This window comes from Manis javanica, chromosome 4 (genome assembly GCF_040802235.1).
Source record: "Manis javanica isolate MJ-LG chromosome 4, MJ_LKY, whole genome shotgun sequence".
NCBI lineage: Eukaryota > Metazoa > Chordata > Mammalia > Pholidota > Manidae > Manis > Manis javanica.
In genome coordinates, this window is record NC_133159.1 from 138,861,415 (window position 1) to 138,881,434 (window position 20,020).

A 20,020-nucleotide genomic window follows, 5' to 3' on the forward strand; every position below is an offset into this window, starting at 1 on the left:
TCTGTCTCTAATCTACTTAATATAATTAAGTGTACATCTTTTCTGTCTTTTGCAGGACCTCCATGAAAACAGGAAGCTTGGTTTCCCTCCATCTGGACTTACTTTACATTTGATACACTGCTACAGGGATACCTAATGAGGCCAGCACATAATCTGAAGAAAGGCAATGAATCATTTACCTAGCACGGACGGCAACTTACTTTAATAGAAACCTTTGTGTCTTTGTGAGCTAGCTTGAGAGCATTGTGGAATACCTTCAGGTCCTCCTCTAAAGCCAAGGTAGCAGCGGGTAGTTTCTGTTGTTCATGCTCTATGTGCTCAGCCAGTTTCCCAGGACAGTCTATAAAAATGAGCCTTTTGCTGCCCTTGAGGCCAGTGAGCAGCCGCTCATGATACTTGGTGTACTCCCTGACCCAGGAGTTACAGTTATAGATATAGACTGCAGAGACGTTGTCATAAGCAAAGCCAGGAAAAACAACAAACCACTTGGAGAGAAAGTCCGTTTTAAAGCGATTGCTAGGCCCAGTATGTGTAAGGTCCACTACAATTTCATATGGCTTTGCATAATATGGCTTCAAGGTCAGCAAGACATGGTATATCAGCAAATCACCATTGATTTGACCAGTTTTGAATCTAAGGGAGATGACAAAAAAAAGGACATAGATTAACAGAGTTCTGAATAAATACACAGATGTGACTAATCTATTTTATTTCTTTATTTTCTGATTAGCATTCTGGAGAAGACTCACTATAATTGAAAAGAACCACACAAAGTCTAGAAACCATTTTTCAAATCAGTTGTTCTTTACACATTTAGAAGGCTGAAAGAAAATGGAAGTGACAAAATCTCCAATTCAAAAACCTTTTTTTTGAGCAAAAACAACAAACTTATCCACTCTAGTCAAACAAGGAAGTAGGCAGTGGACATTCGTTGGTTGCCTCTGGGCTCACCAAACTTCCCAGGTGAGCAGTGTGGATGGGAATGCCCCACCTGGAGATCTGGAGTGAATTGAATGGCTTTAGTCAGTCCCCTGATCCCCTGATCACATGACTCACATCATAACAACCAGGGTCAAAGAGGCCCAATGCACAGACTTTAAACTGTTGGCAATTGAGACTTTTTCTTTCCTGATGTTTATAAGCAAAGGAACACAGCCCTGGGAGTTATTAGCTCCTATCTTGAGACATGATGGAAAAGCCTGCCTAAAAACTGAGGGAATGGAGCAGAGAAATGAAGAGAAAAACTGGAGCCCTGGCCATTTTTTTTGAGTCCTAGATAAACTTCTTCTAGGATCAAACTTATCCCCAGACTATTGTCATATATGCCAATAAATCCTAATATTTTGATTAAGCTATATTAGGTTATATGTTGTCTACACTCAAAAGAATGCTAATGAATATGAGTAGCCAAAGTAAGGACCATCAGTAAGCCCTGAAGAACACAGAATTAGAATTCTGTATCAAAACAACCTATATTAACTTCTGCTCAGGGTTCTGTACTTGATGACTCTGGTAGTACTACAAAGCAGTACTAAGATAAATATCCTCACTTCAGGGTTTTTAATCTTGATGGGAGAAAGTAAGATAAAAATATGACAAGCTGAATGATTTTAAAATAAAAGAAAAATACTTCAAGATCGCAGAAAAGATATGAAGTAGTACAAAATTACTTATAAAAACAATTGCAGAGAAAAATACTTTTATTAAATTTAGAAGAGGGAGAGAGAACACAAACTGGGTAGTCAGTGAAAGCTACAGAGAAGATGCAATGGCTAAAGCTGGTAGGAGGGATTTAGAATTCAGTAAGAGGAGGAACTGGCAGGCTTCATGGAGAGACATAAAGAGGAAAAGAAATAGGTAACTAGATATGCTGAGGCAAGATTCAGCTAGTTTAGCTGGAATGGAGGATTCATGGAGGGAATTTTAAGAGATAAATTTGGAAAAATACGTTAATAGCTAAATTGTGAAGGGACTAAAACTTTTCAACCAAAGAGTTCAGGTTTTCTCCTAGGAGCTTGGTATTTCTCAGAGTATCTTCTGTGGAGTTCCGGCATCGAAAATCAGTGCGGTGCTTAATAAAAATGCAGTTTCCTAGTTCCAGCCCAGACCTACTACATACATATGAACCTATGCAGTGGGGCCTGGCAATTTTCATTATTTTTAAACAACCTTCCCATCTGATATTTATGTGCACAAATATCTCTGAATCACTGCTGTAGGCATGAGGCAGTCATTCAACTTTACCTTTTTTAAAAAAGGCGATACACTCAAAGGAAGTGATATATACAAGATATATGAAGGAATCAGGGCTAGTAAAAATATACTGCAGTCTAGGTATGACCTAATAAGGATCATACATGGTGATACATGATACTGTCACAATGGTAACAGTAAAAAAGAAACTGATTCAAGAATATGAAGGAAGGACCAATGGGATCCAAGGTCTAATCAGGGCCCAAAGAAAGGGCTTGAATTAAAGACTTGCTGTATATCAAGCCTCTGAGATTACAAAGAATGCTGCTATCATGAATAAAAACAAACAAATCTTAAGGGGCAGACACTTAGGGGGAGAAAATGAAGTCTATTTTAGACATACTGTATATGAGACCATGACAGGACATTTGAGGGGAGAATGTGTGTGTGTGTACACACTCAACTACACAAAAGTATTATCTGTCCCATATAATCTAAGTTTACTAGGTATTTTCCCAAATTGTTGCAGTTCCACAATTTGAGATGTGGATGACACATACATAACGCGGTTGCTATTATCTGACCAATATTCCAGGTCTCCAAACTCATGTTATCAAACAGTCTGTGATACACAAATAAAATTTTTAGTGAAGACATGAATGCTGCAGGGAAAATGCCACTTCATCTTCTTCTAAGTGAAACTAATTAATGTATCATTCAAAAGCATACAGCAGGCATAAATAATGAGCATAATGTCAAAAGGCGTTGAGCAGAAAACCCTCCCTGCCCTGGAGGCGGGGATTTGCTCCACAAAGCCTCCAGTCAGGCCGATGGCTGATTAGACCAGTTAGAGCTTTTGTTTTTTTGTTTTTTTCCCCTGTGACATGTGCTTTAGTTGCAGTGGAAAGGAAATGTGTCATCTGTGGTTTGGTTTTAAAACTGGAAAGCTAGCCGTACATATCCTTTTTTACTGCAGATTTACTTTTAAGGTTCATGATCTCTAAGTCTGTTATGTTGTAAGTTACATGGAAGCTGTGCTTCAAGACAAGAAAAGAAGTGGCTTATTAAAATCAGGTTATAATCAGATCTTGACAAGCATTTTGTAAGGTAGGTCATATATATGGTTTTCTTATGCCTTTCATTTACAATTTCGTACAGTTTGGTGTTCAAGGAAGTGCTTTCTAACAGAAGCTAAGAATCTTACTAACAAAGTAGAATCAGAAGGACTGAGAGTGTATGCTGTTTCTCTCTGTCCTAGAATTTAAATTAGAAATATAAAGATTTACCATCAACAGAGTTTTAAATTAGGGTTAGGAAGGACAGTGACTTGGAAAATTGTATTTGTTATTTAAAAAAAAACAGAAGTGCCTCAATGCTTAGGCATTGAAATTTTATTGAAAATGATCAGAGATAAAGAAAACTGACAACATAACTTGGCCTCCATAGCATAAATTAGGGATGTAGAAACACTGCTCTATTCTCAGACATTTGTAAGGGTAAGAAAGTCTCATTTTGTTGACAGTTTGTTTATTTGGGGATGACAGTACCTCTGGATGAAGACAATCAACAGCAGGCCTATTATCTACCCCGGGGTAAGCACTGGAAAAATGTGTATGAATACTACGATGTATACTACACTGTTAACAAACTAATGTGACAAGAATAACCCACTTTAAATAATTTTAGCATCTAATGCAGAAGTCCAGTCTCATATAGGACTTGCTACCTCAATTTAAAGTATTTTTCTTTATGAAAGAATCGAGTATCCACAGATGTGTCTTCAACCTAAAAATAGAAGCTGAGCTCTTTTATATAAAAGTCCGTGCAAAATATCTGTAACGATATGTTAAAGATCAAATCCAAAAAGTAATCTTAATTCTAAAACATATAATAGTTTTTCCCCTCCCTATTAATAAAAAATGTCACATCAGAGGTTAGTTTCCAGTTAGCCTTGTTTATTATGTGCTTTTGTTTATATAACATATCACTTTTGTTATTCTCAATCTGTATATTGATAGTATACAAATATCCTCCTAGACCTACTGAATCAGAATCTGTACTTAAAAAAGACTCCTATGCACAAATTCAAGAAAAATTCTATAAAATAAATAAGGTTCTTAAATAGGCAATTTCATTTAGTAAATCTCAGGAGAATAATCTAGTTTTTGCTTCTAGTTCCCTCAAATAAGTGCTAACAACAAAATGCTCTAACAAAAAATAGGTCAAACTAGAACGTTAAAAGAGAGCTCAATAATGGTGCTGAATCTTTCCTGCTGGTTTACCAATACCTGGAACAGATATGCCAGTTCTATTTTAATCTTCAATCATATGGCTAATAATGAAAATTAGGAACCAACTTGTCCCCTTTTTGTACTGGCTTCTAGGGAGCTCAGAGCCAAAACTGAAATCCGACTTCTTCATTTATATGCTGAGTCTCTTCTAATCTGCTTTGACTTCCCACTTCAGTCTAAATCCCCATGATCTTGAAGCTCTATGTCTATTTTATTGTACAATTTTTTTTTAGAAATTATGTCATAATATTCATATACAACATTAGCCATAAATGATGGAAAGAGTAAATAATTCTTGTTGAACTTTTGAGATTATTCAGAAGATACCTGCCTCTTTCTTTTAATGCCAGATTTTTAGGCTGAGAAAACTGGCATGCCTTTGCTTTCAGAAATCCACAATAAGTCAGGGGACATAGGAGTGAAAAGACAGGACCACCACCATAAAATTGTTTTCACAAATATCAGCTTTATTCTAAGCTTCAAGATAAAATAACACCCAAGAAGAAAACAGGACCCCATGAATTCTTACTTCAAGTCCATTTTCTATTGGTTGCCACAACACTTCTCCTTTCCCAACTAAAAACAAGAAACCCCAAAACGCCATTTGCATTTTCTGTTCATACATGAAGCAAAATGTTCAAGGCCACATTCCTCTTTTACTATGAAGATTGGTGACACGTTTGTTAGAGGGTGGGGAGTTTCTGCAAAAAGAATCCTTTACTGGTCAGGAAAAAAAAAAGGAGGAATCCAAAAAGTAAAAGCAGAAGTATCTGCCTCGAAGTTTAACATGCTTGAGGAGAAAACCATGGTATTCAGTTTACAATGATTAACAGTTATTTGTAATGTTAACTTCTACCACTTAAAGGAATAACAGAAATTAAATCATTTCTTTATATATAGCCTAATCGAAAAAAAAATCAGTTGAGAATGAATTTAAACAGGATAGCAAATGTTAGGCTTCAGTTTGTAACTTACTTGTAACAATCAGTATCTTTCAACTACAATTACCAAAACTAAGAACCATTATTCTTTTACAAATTAACAGATTATATTACTATTTCAACAGAGTACCAGTATATTCATGAACATGGACCACATAAGACATTACCTGCATCTTGCCTTTCTGATGACAACAGTTTTTTCTTTGTCTCTTGGAACAAAAGCAAACTATAGCCATCTGTGGGCTCACAACACTACTGTCTGGGATCCAGATATTCAAAATAAGACAGGCAGACACCAAAATGAAAACCTTAACGCAAACCCTACAACTCCTGAAGCAGATAAAAAAGGTAATTCTACAAACATGCCTGAAATAGCATCATCATCCCACATCGTATCTTTAACTCCTAAATCTGATCTGGAGCTTCATATACCTTCCGTTTTCCGGAACTGTTCTCCAACAGTACAGAGCATCAAAAACACGAGCAATAACCACAATGAAATTTTCAAAAAAGATTCCTGTGAGGAGAACAACAAAATGGCTATGCTAGTTTGCTTAATTATAATTGCAGTGCTTTTTCTTCTCTGTACCCTTCTGTTTCTATCAACTGTGGTTCTGGCAAACAAAGTCTCATCTCTCAGACGATCAAAACAAGTAGGCAAGCGTCAGCCTAGAAGCAATGGTGATTTTCTGGCAAGCAGTGGTCTCTGGCCTGCTGAATCAGATACTTGGAAAAGAGCAAAGCAGCTCACAGGCCCCAGCCTAATGATGCAATCTACTGGAGTGCTCACAGCTACAAGGGAAAGAAAAGATGAAGAAGGAGCCGAGAAGCTCACTAACTAAGAGATGCTTTAGTGAAGAAAAATGCAAAGCAGCAATGAGACAGTTTATGAAGTAAAAATGAAGTCAGCGTGATATTTAATGCCAACATGTTGGTTGGTCTGATGTCTAAAATTTGAGATGGCAGGCTTGCGATCTGAACCAAGCAGGTGAGAAGGACAGAAGTAGGCCTGCCTACTTAATTACTTAAACTGTGTGTTTTAGGTCTGACACTGAATATTTTAAAAAGCAAATAATAAAACGATCTACCATTTGGGAAAGGTTTTAAAGACTAGTTGAAGGAACTAAGAGAAGTAGAAAGGGACAATTAAGTAGTTCCTGTTCAACAATAGTAGTCAGATGATCTTTGTCTGAATGTAATTTAACTTTGAAGAGTTTCACAGTATGCCCTTAGGAGCAAGTATATGCTTCAACATCTAACAGAGGTCAAGTTATTAATGCATAGAGTTGAACTGTATAGTTCAATGGTACTTGTCAGCTGAATACGACGGGATCCGTACCAGCTCACATATCAATACAGCTAATTTTATGCTAGATGTTTTAATCTTAACTATGGCACACTTGTTTTTCTACTATAAATATTTAATTAAAACTCTTAATTTTGTATAATAAATTAAGATTTGTTAGAATAAAATTGACTGTATATCTGCATTCACATCATTATCTTAGAGAACACCATGAAGATCAATAAGAAATGGAGCATAACCGAAACAGATGAGGTTTACAGCCTCACCAGAAGACTGAGTATAACTGTAAAGCATATCTTACTGTTTAAGTGTAACACACCTCTATTCCATAAATACTGCTTACTGGGTTATTTATAGCAAATATCCAAAGGCTGATTAATTTTTGGACTTCAGGATGCCAAGTGGCCTAATAAATGACCAATTTAATTTTTTTACTATCGACTGTGACATGAACAAAGAAAAGATGTGTATGTGTGTGTGCTTGTTCAGGTAATTGTTTAACCTTTAAAGAAATCAGATTCAAGTAAAATAATGATTTACATTTAAATCAACACTTACATATTCAATTAAATATACTACAGAAGTTGGTCTGAGACTTCCCAACTATATATATGTACTGAAATGGATAAGGCCATACTCATTAATTTTAAAAATCTCACCCTTACTGAGCATTTATTCTGGGCAATATGCTAGCCATTTAAGGAAAGATTTTATTTTCTTTTTTTCCAAGTATGACCATAACCTTACTCTCCTTTCTAGGTTAGTGGTTCTCATCCTGGCTGAGTATCACAATCACCTCAGGAGTTTTAAAAATTCACCAATGCCTAATTTCCACCCTCTCCTCTAATTTAACAGGAACAGGATGAGCTCCAGGCATTGGTAATTTCTGAATAATTCCCTAGTGATACTGCTCTCAATCATCAATTCACTTAAGTTCCATGGCTCAAAGATCTAGGTTACCTCTTAACAGTTTATTACCAATTTGTTAAAAAAAATCCATTCCTTAAACAATATATCATAATTATATTATTCCAGTTAATGCTAAATGTCAACAAAGTAAAAAGGAAAGCAAGAGAATCCTTATGCCAACTAAGGTGACATCAGGTTATCTTTTGAGGGGTAAAAAGGACCAGACTGTAAATGAAACTTGGCAGAGCTCCTGTCTAGCGCAAACTGAAAACTTGAGATTGTGTACTAGAACAAGTAGTGACAACACAAAGCAGTCCTTGACTCAAGTGTCATAAATACTCTTCAGAGGAAATTAAAACAAAGTAGTGGCTTCTTAAAAATAAGAAATTAACTAGGGAACTGCTTTCATATTAAGTATATGGGTCAAACACTGCAGGAATATTTACAATTCATCACTCACCATCTTGACTATTAAACATACACCCTCAGAATGATGCCATCCAATGATAGCTCATGACCAAACAGAAGTGGTTCCTTGATAAGTGTTTAAAGATGACAGGTTAAGATATGTTTTGAATTAAGATTTTAACAAGTTATTTTTTTACAAAGACACTTTTGTTTTCTACCCCTAGATATTATAATCAACACACTTAATTCCAGGATTTTAAAATAGTGAGCCAAAGTTTATAGCATTATATTCTGCTTTAGAGTAGGACCTCTTAAAGAAACTATTATTTTTGTACCAATTTATAAGTACTCTGAAATGAAGAACTATGCCTTGATAACCTCTGTTCCTCTGCAGTGACTAGGGGAAAGCAGGAGATGGTTTAATACTTACTGAACCTACTGTAACAGGTGCTTTGCTAGCTACTATACATTAAATCCCATAATAAGTTTATAAATTAGGAACTATGATTTCATTTTTCAGATGAGGAAAGAGGCTAGAAGGTGACTTGTTAAAAGGAATTTTTATACAGAATGATTCACTCTTTTAATATGCTTCACTTAGTTTTCTATTTTTTAAAAGATTTCAATTTATTTTACTTTCCACAGAGAAGTACCTACTTTGTAGGTAATCAAAGAGTTGTGCACTTGAACTCAAAAATAAGTTAGTAAAGAATTTGGTAAAAAAAAATCTTAATTTATACTTTTACCTGGGCTTTGCCTAAATTACACGTGAGGAAATAACATTAACATTTACTGGCCACCTACTGTGTGTGAAGCATTTATATGTATTATCTTATTTAGGCCTCACAACTCAGTAAGGGAAATATACCTCCAGAAGAGGAAATATTGACTCAAAAGTGCAATGACTTGCCTAAGGTCATACGAGTAAACAGAACACATCATTCACTTCTTACGAAAAGAAATCTTAACTACACGTAATAACCCTCTAAAGGCAGTTTTCCCTTAGAATCAATTTCTCTTCAAAGCTCTATTCTAAATAAATTTTATAATCACATTACTAGAGAGTCTCATATGTTTACTTACAAACATTAATTAAAAATACTCAAATCATATAGCTCCAAATCGTGTTTCAAAATAAGTTCTGTTAAAGTAGTACATTTCTTAGTCATTTTGTGGCTTATTGCACTTCCGGAACCAACTATTGATAAACTTCCTCTTTTTGTACAGAATCCATTTCAGTTTGCTAGAGGACCATTTTTAATCTGAATTGAACCACCCCTTTTGCTTTCTTAGCCAAATCACCAAAATGTGCAGTTAGAGTGAGAATTTAGCCTTCCGCAAAAGAAGTTAACAGCTGAGGTAAGAAAATTTTCACACAGGCAATCTGGTTTGATCTTTGCTTTATACAAAATTTATTTTTACAACTAAAATGTCGTTAGTGGTTTAAACTTAAACTCTATATTTTAAAGATGTGTGTAACAGGTTTTGTGGTTTTGTTCAGTGTTGAGCTTGCCTTGGGGAAATTTTTCACCTAGGTTTGTATAATATAAGCCCTTTTAAGTTTATTCAGTCACAGTGTTTGCTAACCTTAGTTCTGTAATTAAGAGAAATAAACTATAGCATGGCAGATAAAACCAAAGGTTAGAAATAAAACTAGAATACATGGGATATGACTGAATTTACAACTCCAAAATACCAACTGTTAAATATTGTGGTATCTTTCCCATAAATTTTTCTGTACATAACATAATCCATAGATTTAAATTTTTATTTTTTTAAATTCCCTTTAGTTTCCACAGTAAGAGGTCACCTTCACCTCTGCTTAATTTAAAAAGAAACCAAAGGAGACTAGATGAGGCATTCAATTATCATTATTATATATATGCTTCATGCTTTACACAAATTGAATCTTTTAGTGATAACAATGACATGAAAATATTACCACTCATTTTTAAAGCTAAAACAAAACTTTTATGATAAAATGTGGGCACATGCATTCATATGATCTGCATATTTTATGTATATTTACATATTTCACATGTTATTATCTGAGCCTTTAGTAAAAAGCGTAAAATAGATATAGGAAAAAATAGCCACAGAGTAAACAATAGAAACCTGCTAATATGCACAAAAGATGCTTAGTCTGTGAGTGAAGTGGGCAATGACAAAGTAAATGTCCTCCAAAATTAAAACTGCAGAGAAAGTTTATATAAACTTGAAATACCGCAGAGTAATTCATAATGGATGATGTCCGATTTCAACATTTCATAAATACTTATGATTTTCTCTTGCAGAAGTCCACTTCGGATTTCTTCTAAGTAACTATTACAGAAGTTAGAAAATAAAGATTTTTATCTCTTTTTTAGACAAGACTTATCTATATATTTTGAAAAGATCAGTCCCAAATTTAGAGTTTAAGAGTACCTGTATTATTCAGCTAATTGTTATATAATTCTACTCAGAAGGAAATTAAGAATTCTGAGTAAGTTTGAATTTGTTAAACATAAATAAATCTGATGCCGTTCAATGTCCAATCTTTAAAAAATTACCTCAAAAATGACAGCTTACAGGCTAACCATTCAAAATTCCCATAACGGTTTTCACAGAATCACAGGACTAAATGGCCTTCAGGTAGTTCTTGTTCTACCTTTTACATATTACCTCCAAAAGTTACTTACATATCTGTTCCAAGAGCTCACATCTCCTTCCTTCATTAAGCATTCCCATTTCATTATTTTACTAAGAAAGGTGGTACAGCAAATTTGGTGACATGTAATAGAAGGCAAGGGCTCCGGTAGCAGATGGACATGGTTTCTGTATTAGTGTCACTAGTGAGAGCCGTAACACTTTGCCAAGTTACCCAACTTCTCTGTGTCTCAGTTTCTTTATCTATGAGATGAAGGTAATACCATCTTGCTCATTAAAATAGGAAGGACCTAACATTTGGTGGGTACTCAGTCAATGGTAGCTATTATTGTTGAAAAAAGATGGTCATCAAATACTTCCCATCACAGTTTAATGTTTATGTCTCTTTCTGCTTTTCCTCAAGGTATGGAACTGCTGTTTTATTTCTTTTATGGTTTCATTACCTTACTAGCTGGACATACACTACTACTCAATTTTAACCTATTATATATGTATTGTAAGTTATTATATCACCCTTACTGAAATTCAGATACTATTTTTGATACTGCTTACCTACACTTGCCTTTTTTATCTGGATGTGCTCTCTGAATTTCCTTGATTCTCTTAAAAATGCAATTACATATTTCTTATCATATCCAACTTAACAGCATCCATTTTAAATGCTGGATTCTTTGTGTACTGATGCATTATATTTATGAGAACATGTCTAATACATGTACTCTGGTTTCACTATAACTGCTCTTTAAATGCTTAGTTAAAACAGCTGATACTTTTCTTCTTTTAAAATTTTAAAAAATATTTAGGAAAAGCAAAAGACCAGTATCAAAGATTTAAATTTCAAAGTGCCAGTGGAAAATAATAAACCAAATAGTGCCATATGAGGGTAGACAAATTTGGGATTTGCCTAAGCAGCAGACTAAGGGATTTCTAGAAAAATGCTATATAGAATGTGCATAGATTCTTTAGTGTAATCAGCAGGGTATGCCAGGGGTAAAATTAAAGAAAGAGAATCTTAAGGACACTTAGAGCAGATAGGAGAGCCTGAAATGAAGGGAAGTAAGTTAGAGAAAATGGGCAATTCAAGTCCTGCATCTCGGGAAGAGAGCTCCTGTTTGTGGGCTCCCTGCGTCCACAAACATAGGCCAGAGACAGAGCGGCATCGTGTGCCTCCTTCTTTCACCTATGTCCATCTTCTCCCCCAACTTCTTTTTAATTTTGCCCACTTTAATTTTCTACCCTAACTTCTGTTGATTACATACATATCACCACTTTTTCTCCAGCTTTTTATTACATTTTTTCCCTTTCAATACCTTCTCTAGCTAACTGACCTTCTCCTTTTCCATGTACTTGCTGCTTACTATATTTCTGTTCTGTTTTTCTCTTTTGTATTATTTTGTATTTCTTTGTATTCTCTTTTCCTTTCACCTTATCTGACATTTTTCTTGGCCTTTTTACTTCCCTGCCCCATATGGTTCTTTCTACCTTTACCTGCAGAAACAATGTTGGCACTTTAGGTACACACAGTTTATATATTTTAAAAATACATATGGTAAAAAAACTTATCACTGGTACTAACACAGGCCTCACTGTCTTTGAGCTAGAAAAGTTAGTTTCTTCACTGCTATACTATTTATTCTTTTAAATTGTTCCTTCTTTTTCAGACTCTTCTGAATTGCTATTACAGAATTCTAACACAGATTCTAGCATTCTGATGTAGCAGATGCTAGAAGAGTAGACAGCTAACTGAAGAATGGGGAGAAAGGGGTAGGATAAAAGATGGAATGGTTTTAATGTTGCTATAACCCTTAAATGACGAGTGGAAAATCCCATACACTGAAGATCCTACGACCTTCCTATTGATAAAAGAGGATATGAACCTACCAAAATTGATCTTACAAACTAAACTGGGTTTATAATTATGTTCCTGTTTGAGCTCTTTCCTTTCCTAATGCCTATTTTAGCAAACTAAAAAGAAGCAGTATGTGGGTTTTAAAAATATTTAAGCGAAGTCACAAAAAAGGAGACATTTCTTACTGAAGACAATTTGTGGCCTATATTTTCCAATGCTTTAGGTGGCATTTTTTAAAAACTAAAGCAAAACTCTGAAGAACGGCACTTTCTAGTGAGGTCTTTCAGGGGATAATCTGTAAGAATACTAGGCCTTGCAGGATGCCAACCATCTAGAGATGATTAAAATCCCCGTATTTATGCAAAAAGTTTCCAATTTTTTCTCTATTTAACCTTTTTGGATAATGGATAAAAAGCACAATTTAATAATTTTGATTTTACTTTCTCTGCTTACATTCTGGTAGAAGTACTAAGAAACAGGAAAGTGAAATGGAAGTGAACCAAGAAGCCCAATACAGGTTAAATGCTTACTAAGCTGCTAACATACATGGAACTCTTCTACAAAGGAATCAAAATATTAAAAAACATGAGGCAGTTTAGGGTAGTAGAAAGAGCATATACTCTGGAATCAGACAGTCCTGGGTATAAATTTCCAATCTGTCAATAATGGAGATATAATATTGGGAAAATTGCCTGATGCACTGAATTTGTCTCTGTATCTATAAGTCAAGGATAACTTCATCTTCCTCATAGAGTCATTTAAGGGTTAAATGAAATAAGGTATGTAAAACATGTGGGACAGTACAATACTTAGTGTGTTCCAGGTAAGTATTTTTTTGTTTCTTTCTGTCTTAAAGGTTCTTTATAATCTTCATTTAATAAAAAGAAAACATGAGACGTTAAGAAAAAAGAAATAAACAACTATTTAAGAGAACAGAAATGTGAGCGAGGTACATGTCTGAAGAATTAACTAAGGAAGCATAAAGACAAAAAGAACTAGGGGGATTCAAGGAATGTTAGCTGATCTCTCTGGGCTGTGGTCAGACACAGAGAACTTGATTTAAGAAGGGGAATTTAAGCTAGAGATAGGCAGTCAGAGGCTGGGTTGGAAAAAAGAACACATTCAAAGAGGGTGAAAAACAGCATAATTAAAAGTGTCTGTTAAGGAAAAAAATGTGTGTTTGGAAAGTATGTGAGATGGGGAAGAGGTGCATTTGGCTGAATAAGTCTTAGTCATGAGATAGGAACTGGACTGGCAAACTCAAACAAGAAGAAAAAACAGTTCAGAATTTTTATCTTGACAGCAATGGGGAACCGTTATGCAAGGGAGTAGTAACCTGATCACATCCACTTTTAAGAAGGTTAATTCATCAGCGGTGTGCAGGAAATTTTAAAGGAGAAATATTTTTAAATTAGGTTTGAAGTATTAGAGGGAGAATAAAAAAGATGACACTATACAGGAAAAAAAAATCAAGTTTTTCCTTCTACTAACATAGGGTAACTTATCTTCACTGTACCAAGTGGTAGAGGTGTAAGCAATGAAAATTACTCATAAATGCTAAAAAATTCTATTTATTTGCAAAACTTGAGGAGTTCCTCTTCTCCTGTTATTGTACAGAACAGGAACTCTCTCACAGCTTGGCCTACATACCATAGGAAAACTATAGTTTCTGATCATATGCTCCAGGATCTAACAACATGAGATTTGTTAATGTTAAAAATAACCAAATAGTTACTATTGTGTTTAAAGATGTGCAAAACAAGTATGCTACATTCAGAGCTGAAAACTGTCTTGGTATAACTCCTTACTTTAGGGATAAGGCAACTGAGAACAGGAGAAATTAAATGATTTAGGTGGTAGAAGTAAAATTGGAACTTAACTCTTCAAGTTTTAGCATCCCACAAAAAGCCCTACCTGTCAAATTTATACATATGCCTTTTCCCCCCATGCGTGTATAGTGTTCCCTTGGCTGAAATACTTTATTTGCTTAATTAATTCTTACAGCTCTTTCAAGATTCAGTTCAAGTTTTACTTCTCTGAGAAATCTTCCCTGAAGCACTCCCAGGCTGGGTTAGTTCCTCTGTGCATACCCTTATGAGAAAGCCTACCAAATTATTAGCTTGTTTGTTCTACCATTAGAAACTGTCCTTTCATTGTTGTATTTCCTAAGCCAAGAACAATGGTGTTGATCAATAAATGAATGAAACCAGCAGCAGGACTACTTGACAAAATGGGTAAGCCTGACTGAAGCAGCGTCAACAACCACTTTAGGATTTTGAGCCTAGGACTCTGAGTTGAACTGAATCCTTTAAAAATGTGAGATCCTAACATAAAGACACAGTGCTTAGACAGTGATGCTGCTGCAAAGATTGCCAATACAACACACTCTGCACATAAGAAACTTACAAAGGTAGTACCATTGACAAAATTAGAGAAGTTGGGAGATGAAGATGAATTCTGTTTTAAATATGTTGAATTTGCTGATAGTAGGGTATACACATGGAAATGTCCACCAAGAAGTCATGCAAATACAATCAGAGTTAAGGAGATATAGGCTGGATGTACAGGTTTGAGAGTTACGGCATAAAGGTGAGAGCTGAAGTGTTATAGATTTAGGATCAAAGAAAAGAGCAAAGAGTGAGAGGACTGAATATCAAGTACTCATACTGAGGAGGCAAGAGAAAAACAGAAGTTAGTGAGAGTAACATAAAGGGAAGACTGTTTTCAAAGAGCTACTCAAATAATAATGAAGGAATAGTCAATAATGTCAAATGTAGTCAAAATAGCAGAAAGAAGGAAAGAGAAAGAAGGAAAGACCATTGGGTTAGGTAACAATAGATGGTTACTGGTGTCCTTCAAGGCAGCAGGATCAATATATTTCTGGTAGTAAAGGGAGAAAAAAGTAGAGAGCATGTGGGTACGAGCATACATAGCCTATGTGTTTGACATGAAGGACTGTAATGTAATGAAACTAGAGGGGTGGTGGGCCAAGTACTGATCTTATGAAAGAATTAAGAGAGATCACTGCCTATGAGGTCTGAATGCTATGAGTTAAGAGTATATCCAGTAGTTGTTTACATTAGCCTGCAGTATATCAAGTCTAAATTAGGAACAATAAATACTTACCAAGTACCTACCTACTTTATTCCAGACACCAAATGATGCCTAATTGTCTTTCTTTCTTTTATTATAAAACCACTGGTAAAGAGGAAACATTCTGAAATGGATCTCAAGTACTTCATCTTAATTTTGTTTTGTGGATACCTGAATGATACAATTTTCTCAGAGACAGAAGCAACTACAACAGAGAACCAACCACAGTCTGCTCTATTGGGATCACCAATACCATATGTCTCCACTAATTCTCAAAACACAACAGGGAATCCTTTGGGTCAACCAACACAATTCAACAACGTTGCTTCTGAACAACTAATACAAACTGCCACAGTCACTGGACAACCAACACCAGCTGCCTCTTCTGAAAAACCAGCACCACATATTTCTGCTGGACAACTACCTGCCTATAACATCACCAGGCAATCAACAGCAATGGCCAGTGCTTCCTCCCCACAAATGGCACTACCTGTGTTCACCTCTGCCAGCCAACTACCACTATCTGCCCACACTCCTACCAGAAAACTGCCACCTTTTATCTACACTTCCACTCAACAGCCATTATTTATCCACACCTCTTCTAGTAAACAAGTAGCACCAACCATTCATAATCTAGCCACACAACAAACACCAAATGTCAAAAGTTCACCTATGTTTACACCAGGATTCATCCTACAAACCACTAGTAGCAGTAAGAGCCCACCTAAAACCAAGTCTAATTCAACAGCTGCCATATTAGTTGGTATAATTATGACTTCTATGTTGATAGCTATAATCATGATTATACTATGGAAATGCTTGAGAAAACCAGTTTTAAATGATCAAAATTGGGCAGGTAGGTCTCCATTTGCTGATGGTGAAACCCCTGACATATGTTCGGATAACATTAGAGAAAATGAAGTGCCCACAAAACGTACATCAATTATTTCACTTATGGCCTGGAAACCAAGCAAAAGCACAGTTTCAGCAGATGACTTAGAAATTAAGTTGTTTGAATCAAGTGAAAACATTGAAGATTCAAACAACCCCAAAACAGAGAAAATGAAAGATCAAGCAAATGGTACATCAGAGGATAGTGCTGGTGGATCAACAATTGGCACTGCCATTTCCTCTTCAGATGATGCAGATCTGCCTCCACCACCTCCTCCCCTTCTTGACTTGGAAGGACAGGAGAGCAACCAATCTGACATAATGACGTTATCTCTTCTTCCAAGTGATTCCACCAAACTCCCATCTCTGGACTGTCTCAATCAAGACTCTGAAGATCATAATTCCGAGTTCCAAGAGTCATTTCCACCTCCCCCTGACTCATTTAACTTGCCCCTGGCACCAGAAGATTTTATGAAAAACCAGGAAGATTCCAACAAGGAGACCCAGTGTCAGTTCTCTATTCCTCTTGACTCTGATCAAGATCTCAATGAATCCCTGCCACCCCCACCTGAAGAATTATTATAAGTACTACAACTTGCTTTTTAGCTGCTTTTCTGTCCTTAAAGGATTCCATCTTTTGTTTTACTCATATGATGAAATATATTCACTGGTAACTGGTAGCCAATTCTGATTTTTATTCAGGAACTACCTGAAATCTGCTCAAAGCTCATGTGCATACGTGGAACTTATTTTTAAAAACTATGTAATAGTGATCTATATACTGGCTATAGTACCTAACTTTAATGTATAGTACATTTTATGTAGGTGGATGGATGTCAAAAACAACCAGTTTGGAAACAAAAGTCTACATATATTTAATATCACCCAGTAGATAGTTTTTTTCTTGAAAAGCCGTGAATAAAGTTACCTTGAATAAATAAAATTCTATTTTTCCATTTCAAAGTTTGAGGTGGGGGAAATGAGAAATTAAATATACAGTCTAAGTTTTAAATTAATCCCTCAGGTATATTAAATAAATGTTCCAAGTTTGTGTGGATGTGAGATTAAAATGCATGTTTGAGAATAGAGAAATATCCTTTTTAGCTCTCATGGAAAACAGTAAAACAAACAAATTAAAACACCAAAATGGGGGGTTGGTTGGGGACCTTCACTCTGAATAAAAACAGGAGCATGTACTATAGCATGTAGACATTTGCTTATCTTGTTGGGGAAGTACAAATTTTAAAACTAGCCCCATTAAAAAGTTTTGTCTTTACATACCTTAAAAACCCAAACAAATGAAATCTTATATAAAGGGGAAAAAAAAACTTTTTGGCTTCATTCCAAATTTGGATGATTATTTTTCTCTGGGTAAACAGATTGTGTCAAAATACAAATGGTTCCCAACTTTCACTGAACTCATACTTTCTGACACTATACATTTGAGCTCTTAAAAACCACCTTTCTTGGAAGCAACCTAAGTGTCCATCAGTAGATGAATGGTTAAAGAAGATGTGGTACATATACACAATGGAATAATATTCAGCCATAAGAAGAAAACAAATCCTACCATTTGCAACAACATGAATGGAGCTAGAGGGTATTATGCTCAGTGAAATAAGCCAGGTGGAGAAAGACAAGTACCAAATGATTTCACTCATTTGTGGAGTATAAGAACAAAGCAAAACTGAAGGAACAAAACAGCAGCAGAATCATAGAATTCAAGAATGGACTAACAGTTACCAAAGGGAAAGGGACTGAGGAGGGTGGGTGGGAAGGGAGGGATAAGGGTGGGGAAAAAGAAAGGAGGCATTACAATTAGCATGTATAATGTGTGTGTGGGGATATGGGGAGGGCTGTGCAACACAGAGAAGACAAGTAGTGATTCTACAGTATCTTACTATGCTGATGGACAGCAACTGTAATGGGGTTTGTGGCGGGGGGACTTGGTGAAGGGGGGAGCCTAGTAAACATAATATTCTTCATGTAATTGTAGATTAATGACACCAAAAAAAAAATTCTTATAAGCAACAAGAGATTACTGTATAAGGAATGGATATAAGAAAGTATATAAAAATCAATGGCTTTCCTCGATGTAAGCAAAAATTAGACTATAAAATAAGACATGAGATAACCATCACTATAATAAAATAATCATTTTGGATTAAAAAAAACACCAAAAAACCCACCTTTCTTATGCAGCATTTCATCTTTCACCTGTTACCTGACAGTGGTACATGTTGAGTTATTGGAGTAGGGGTGGGCCGATCCTTGTACAGACAAGGAGGAGAGTACTCCTCAGTCTGTGCTTGTACAGCATGCCAGCCTGTGCCCACAGAAGCCCTTCTCTGCCCAACAAACACATAATACTCCTCCTCCTTACTACCCACCTCCCTCATCAGGGAAACAATCACTGAGAATGAACTGTGGTGGCCTTACTGGTAGCTTAACCTTTAAGAACCTCTCATAGTTTGGGGATTTCTTAGAACAAAATATAGTATTTATTTGTAGTAATGGTGTTCAAAAATTAACAAAGTTCCATCTTGAATAAAAACTAGAGGCTTTTGGATATTGCAAGTTTATATATACAATGTTTCTCTTTAAATGTTTTAAGCTAATCACTTAATGACTGTTAAAAGTTTTTATTTGCAGAAACACTTCCTTGAGCTTCTTATTTTTTCTGAATAAGCATGGTGTTTATTGGCATATGGCATTGGTTCTCTTCTATCTTCCACATTAAAAGCCTTCTTTCATGTGTTATTCAAACAGCACTTTTCTGGTTAATTTACCAAGCAGCAGTAAGGAACTGAAGAACTTCCTGTTACTCTTTTGAATTGTAAGTACTCTAGTTAGGGTAAATAAGATATGTTTTTATATTTGGTCAAAATTTGGACATGCCTTCAATCATCATAACTTTTCTCATGTAAAATGTTACCTAAGAAGCTCTTTCCACATTTTCTCTTCTTTTTATCACTTTCTTTCCTGACCTCTTAAGGAAGGGTATTGGGAAATACCAGCTCTCATAGATAAATCAGGAGCTGTTGAGCTGGTCATACTCTTGTCTGATTTTTTTAAACACTACAGGCAGCTTTTCTCCTTCTGTTCTTTGTTCAACAGAAGAACAGACTACTGTCAGCAGCTGGTTTTGTTTTTTTGTTTTTTAAGAAATTCTCTGCCAGGGGGAAAAATAATTCCCATTTACTACATGCAATTTTTCCCCACTGAGGTCAGTGGAAGCTGAGCAGCCAAATCGTAGCAATCCTTGCTTAATCAGCAGAAGAAATGAGAAATAATAAAAGAAATACAGGAGCAAAGAAAATGCTGGAACAAAGAAGAACCTACAGAAAAGATTTAAAAACCAAGATCCAGAAGTGAATGTTTATATCATGAATATGGCACATATTCATGACAAGGAACAGAGGAATAAAAAGTAGACTAAACTACCTACCACATACCAGTGGTGCTCTTACCAGATCAGCATTAAACAGATCCA

At 35.5% G+C, this 20,020-nt stretch overlaps 3 protein-coding genes across 9 annotated transcripts in view; 2 read left to right on the forward strand and 1 right to left on the reverse strand.

The window, feature by feature from the left end:
* Positions 1-20,020, reverse strand: part of NF1 (neurofibromin 1) — a 274,044-nt gene that overhangs the window by 41,028 nt on the left and 212,996 nt on the right. For all 6 annotated transcript variants that reach the window (XM_073235129.1, XM_073235127.1, XM_073235128.1 and 3 more), the window contains one exon: positions 201-633. In XM_073235129.1, coding sequence (XP_073091230.1) covers positions 201-633 — 433 coding nt within the window. The remainder of the gene's footprint in view (positions 1-200; positions 634-20,020) is intronic.
* Positions 2,537-7,157, forward strand: EVI2A (ecotropic viral integration site 2A). 2 transcript variants are annotated; one of them, XM_017661388.3, is made up of 3 exons: positions 2,537-3,300; positions 3,716-3,785; positions 5,551-7,157. In XM_017661388.3, the coding sequence occupies exons 2-3, from the start codon at positions 3,747-3,749 to the stop codon at positions 6,265-6,267; spliced, it is 756 nt and encodes a 251-aa protein (XP_017516877.1). In that variant the 5' UTR covers positions 2,537-3,300; positions 3,716-3,746; the 3' UTR covers positions 6,268-7,157. The 2 variants fall into 2 exon arrangements, with proteins under 2 accessions (XP_017516877.1, XP_017516878.1); XM_017661389.3 differs by lacking the exon at positions 3,716-3,785 and having other exon boundaries at positions 2,547-3,300.
* EVI2B (ecotropic viral integration site 2B) lies at positions 9,282-18,261 on the forward strand. Its single transcript, XM_017661385.3, has 2 exons — positions 9,282-9,407; positions 15,751-18,261. Exon 2 carries the CDS (start codon positions 15,766-15,768, stop codon positions 17,110-17,112), a length of 1,347 nt encoding a protein of 448 aa, XP_017516874.1. The 5' UTR covers positions 9,282-9,407; positions 15,751-15,765; the 3' UTR covers positions 17,113-18,261.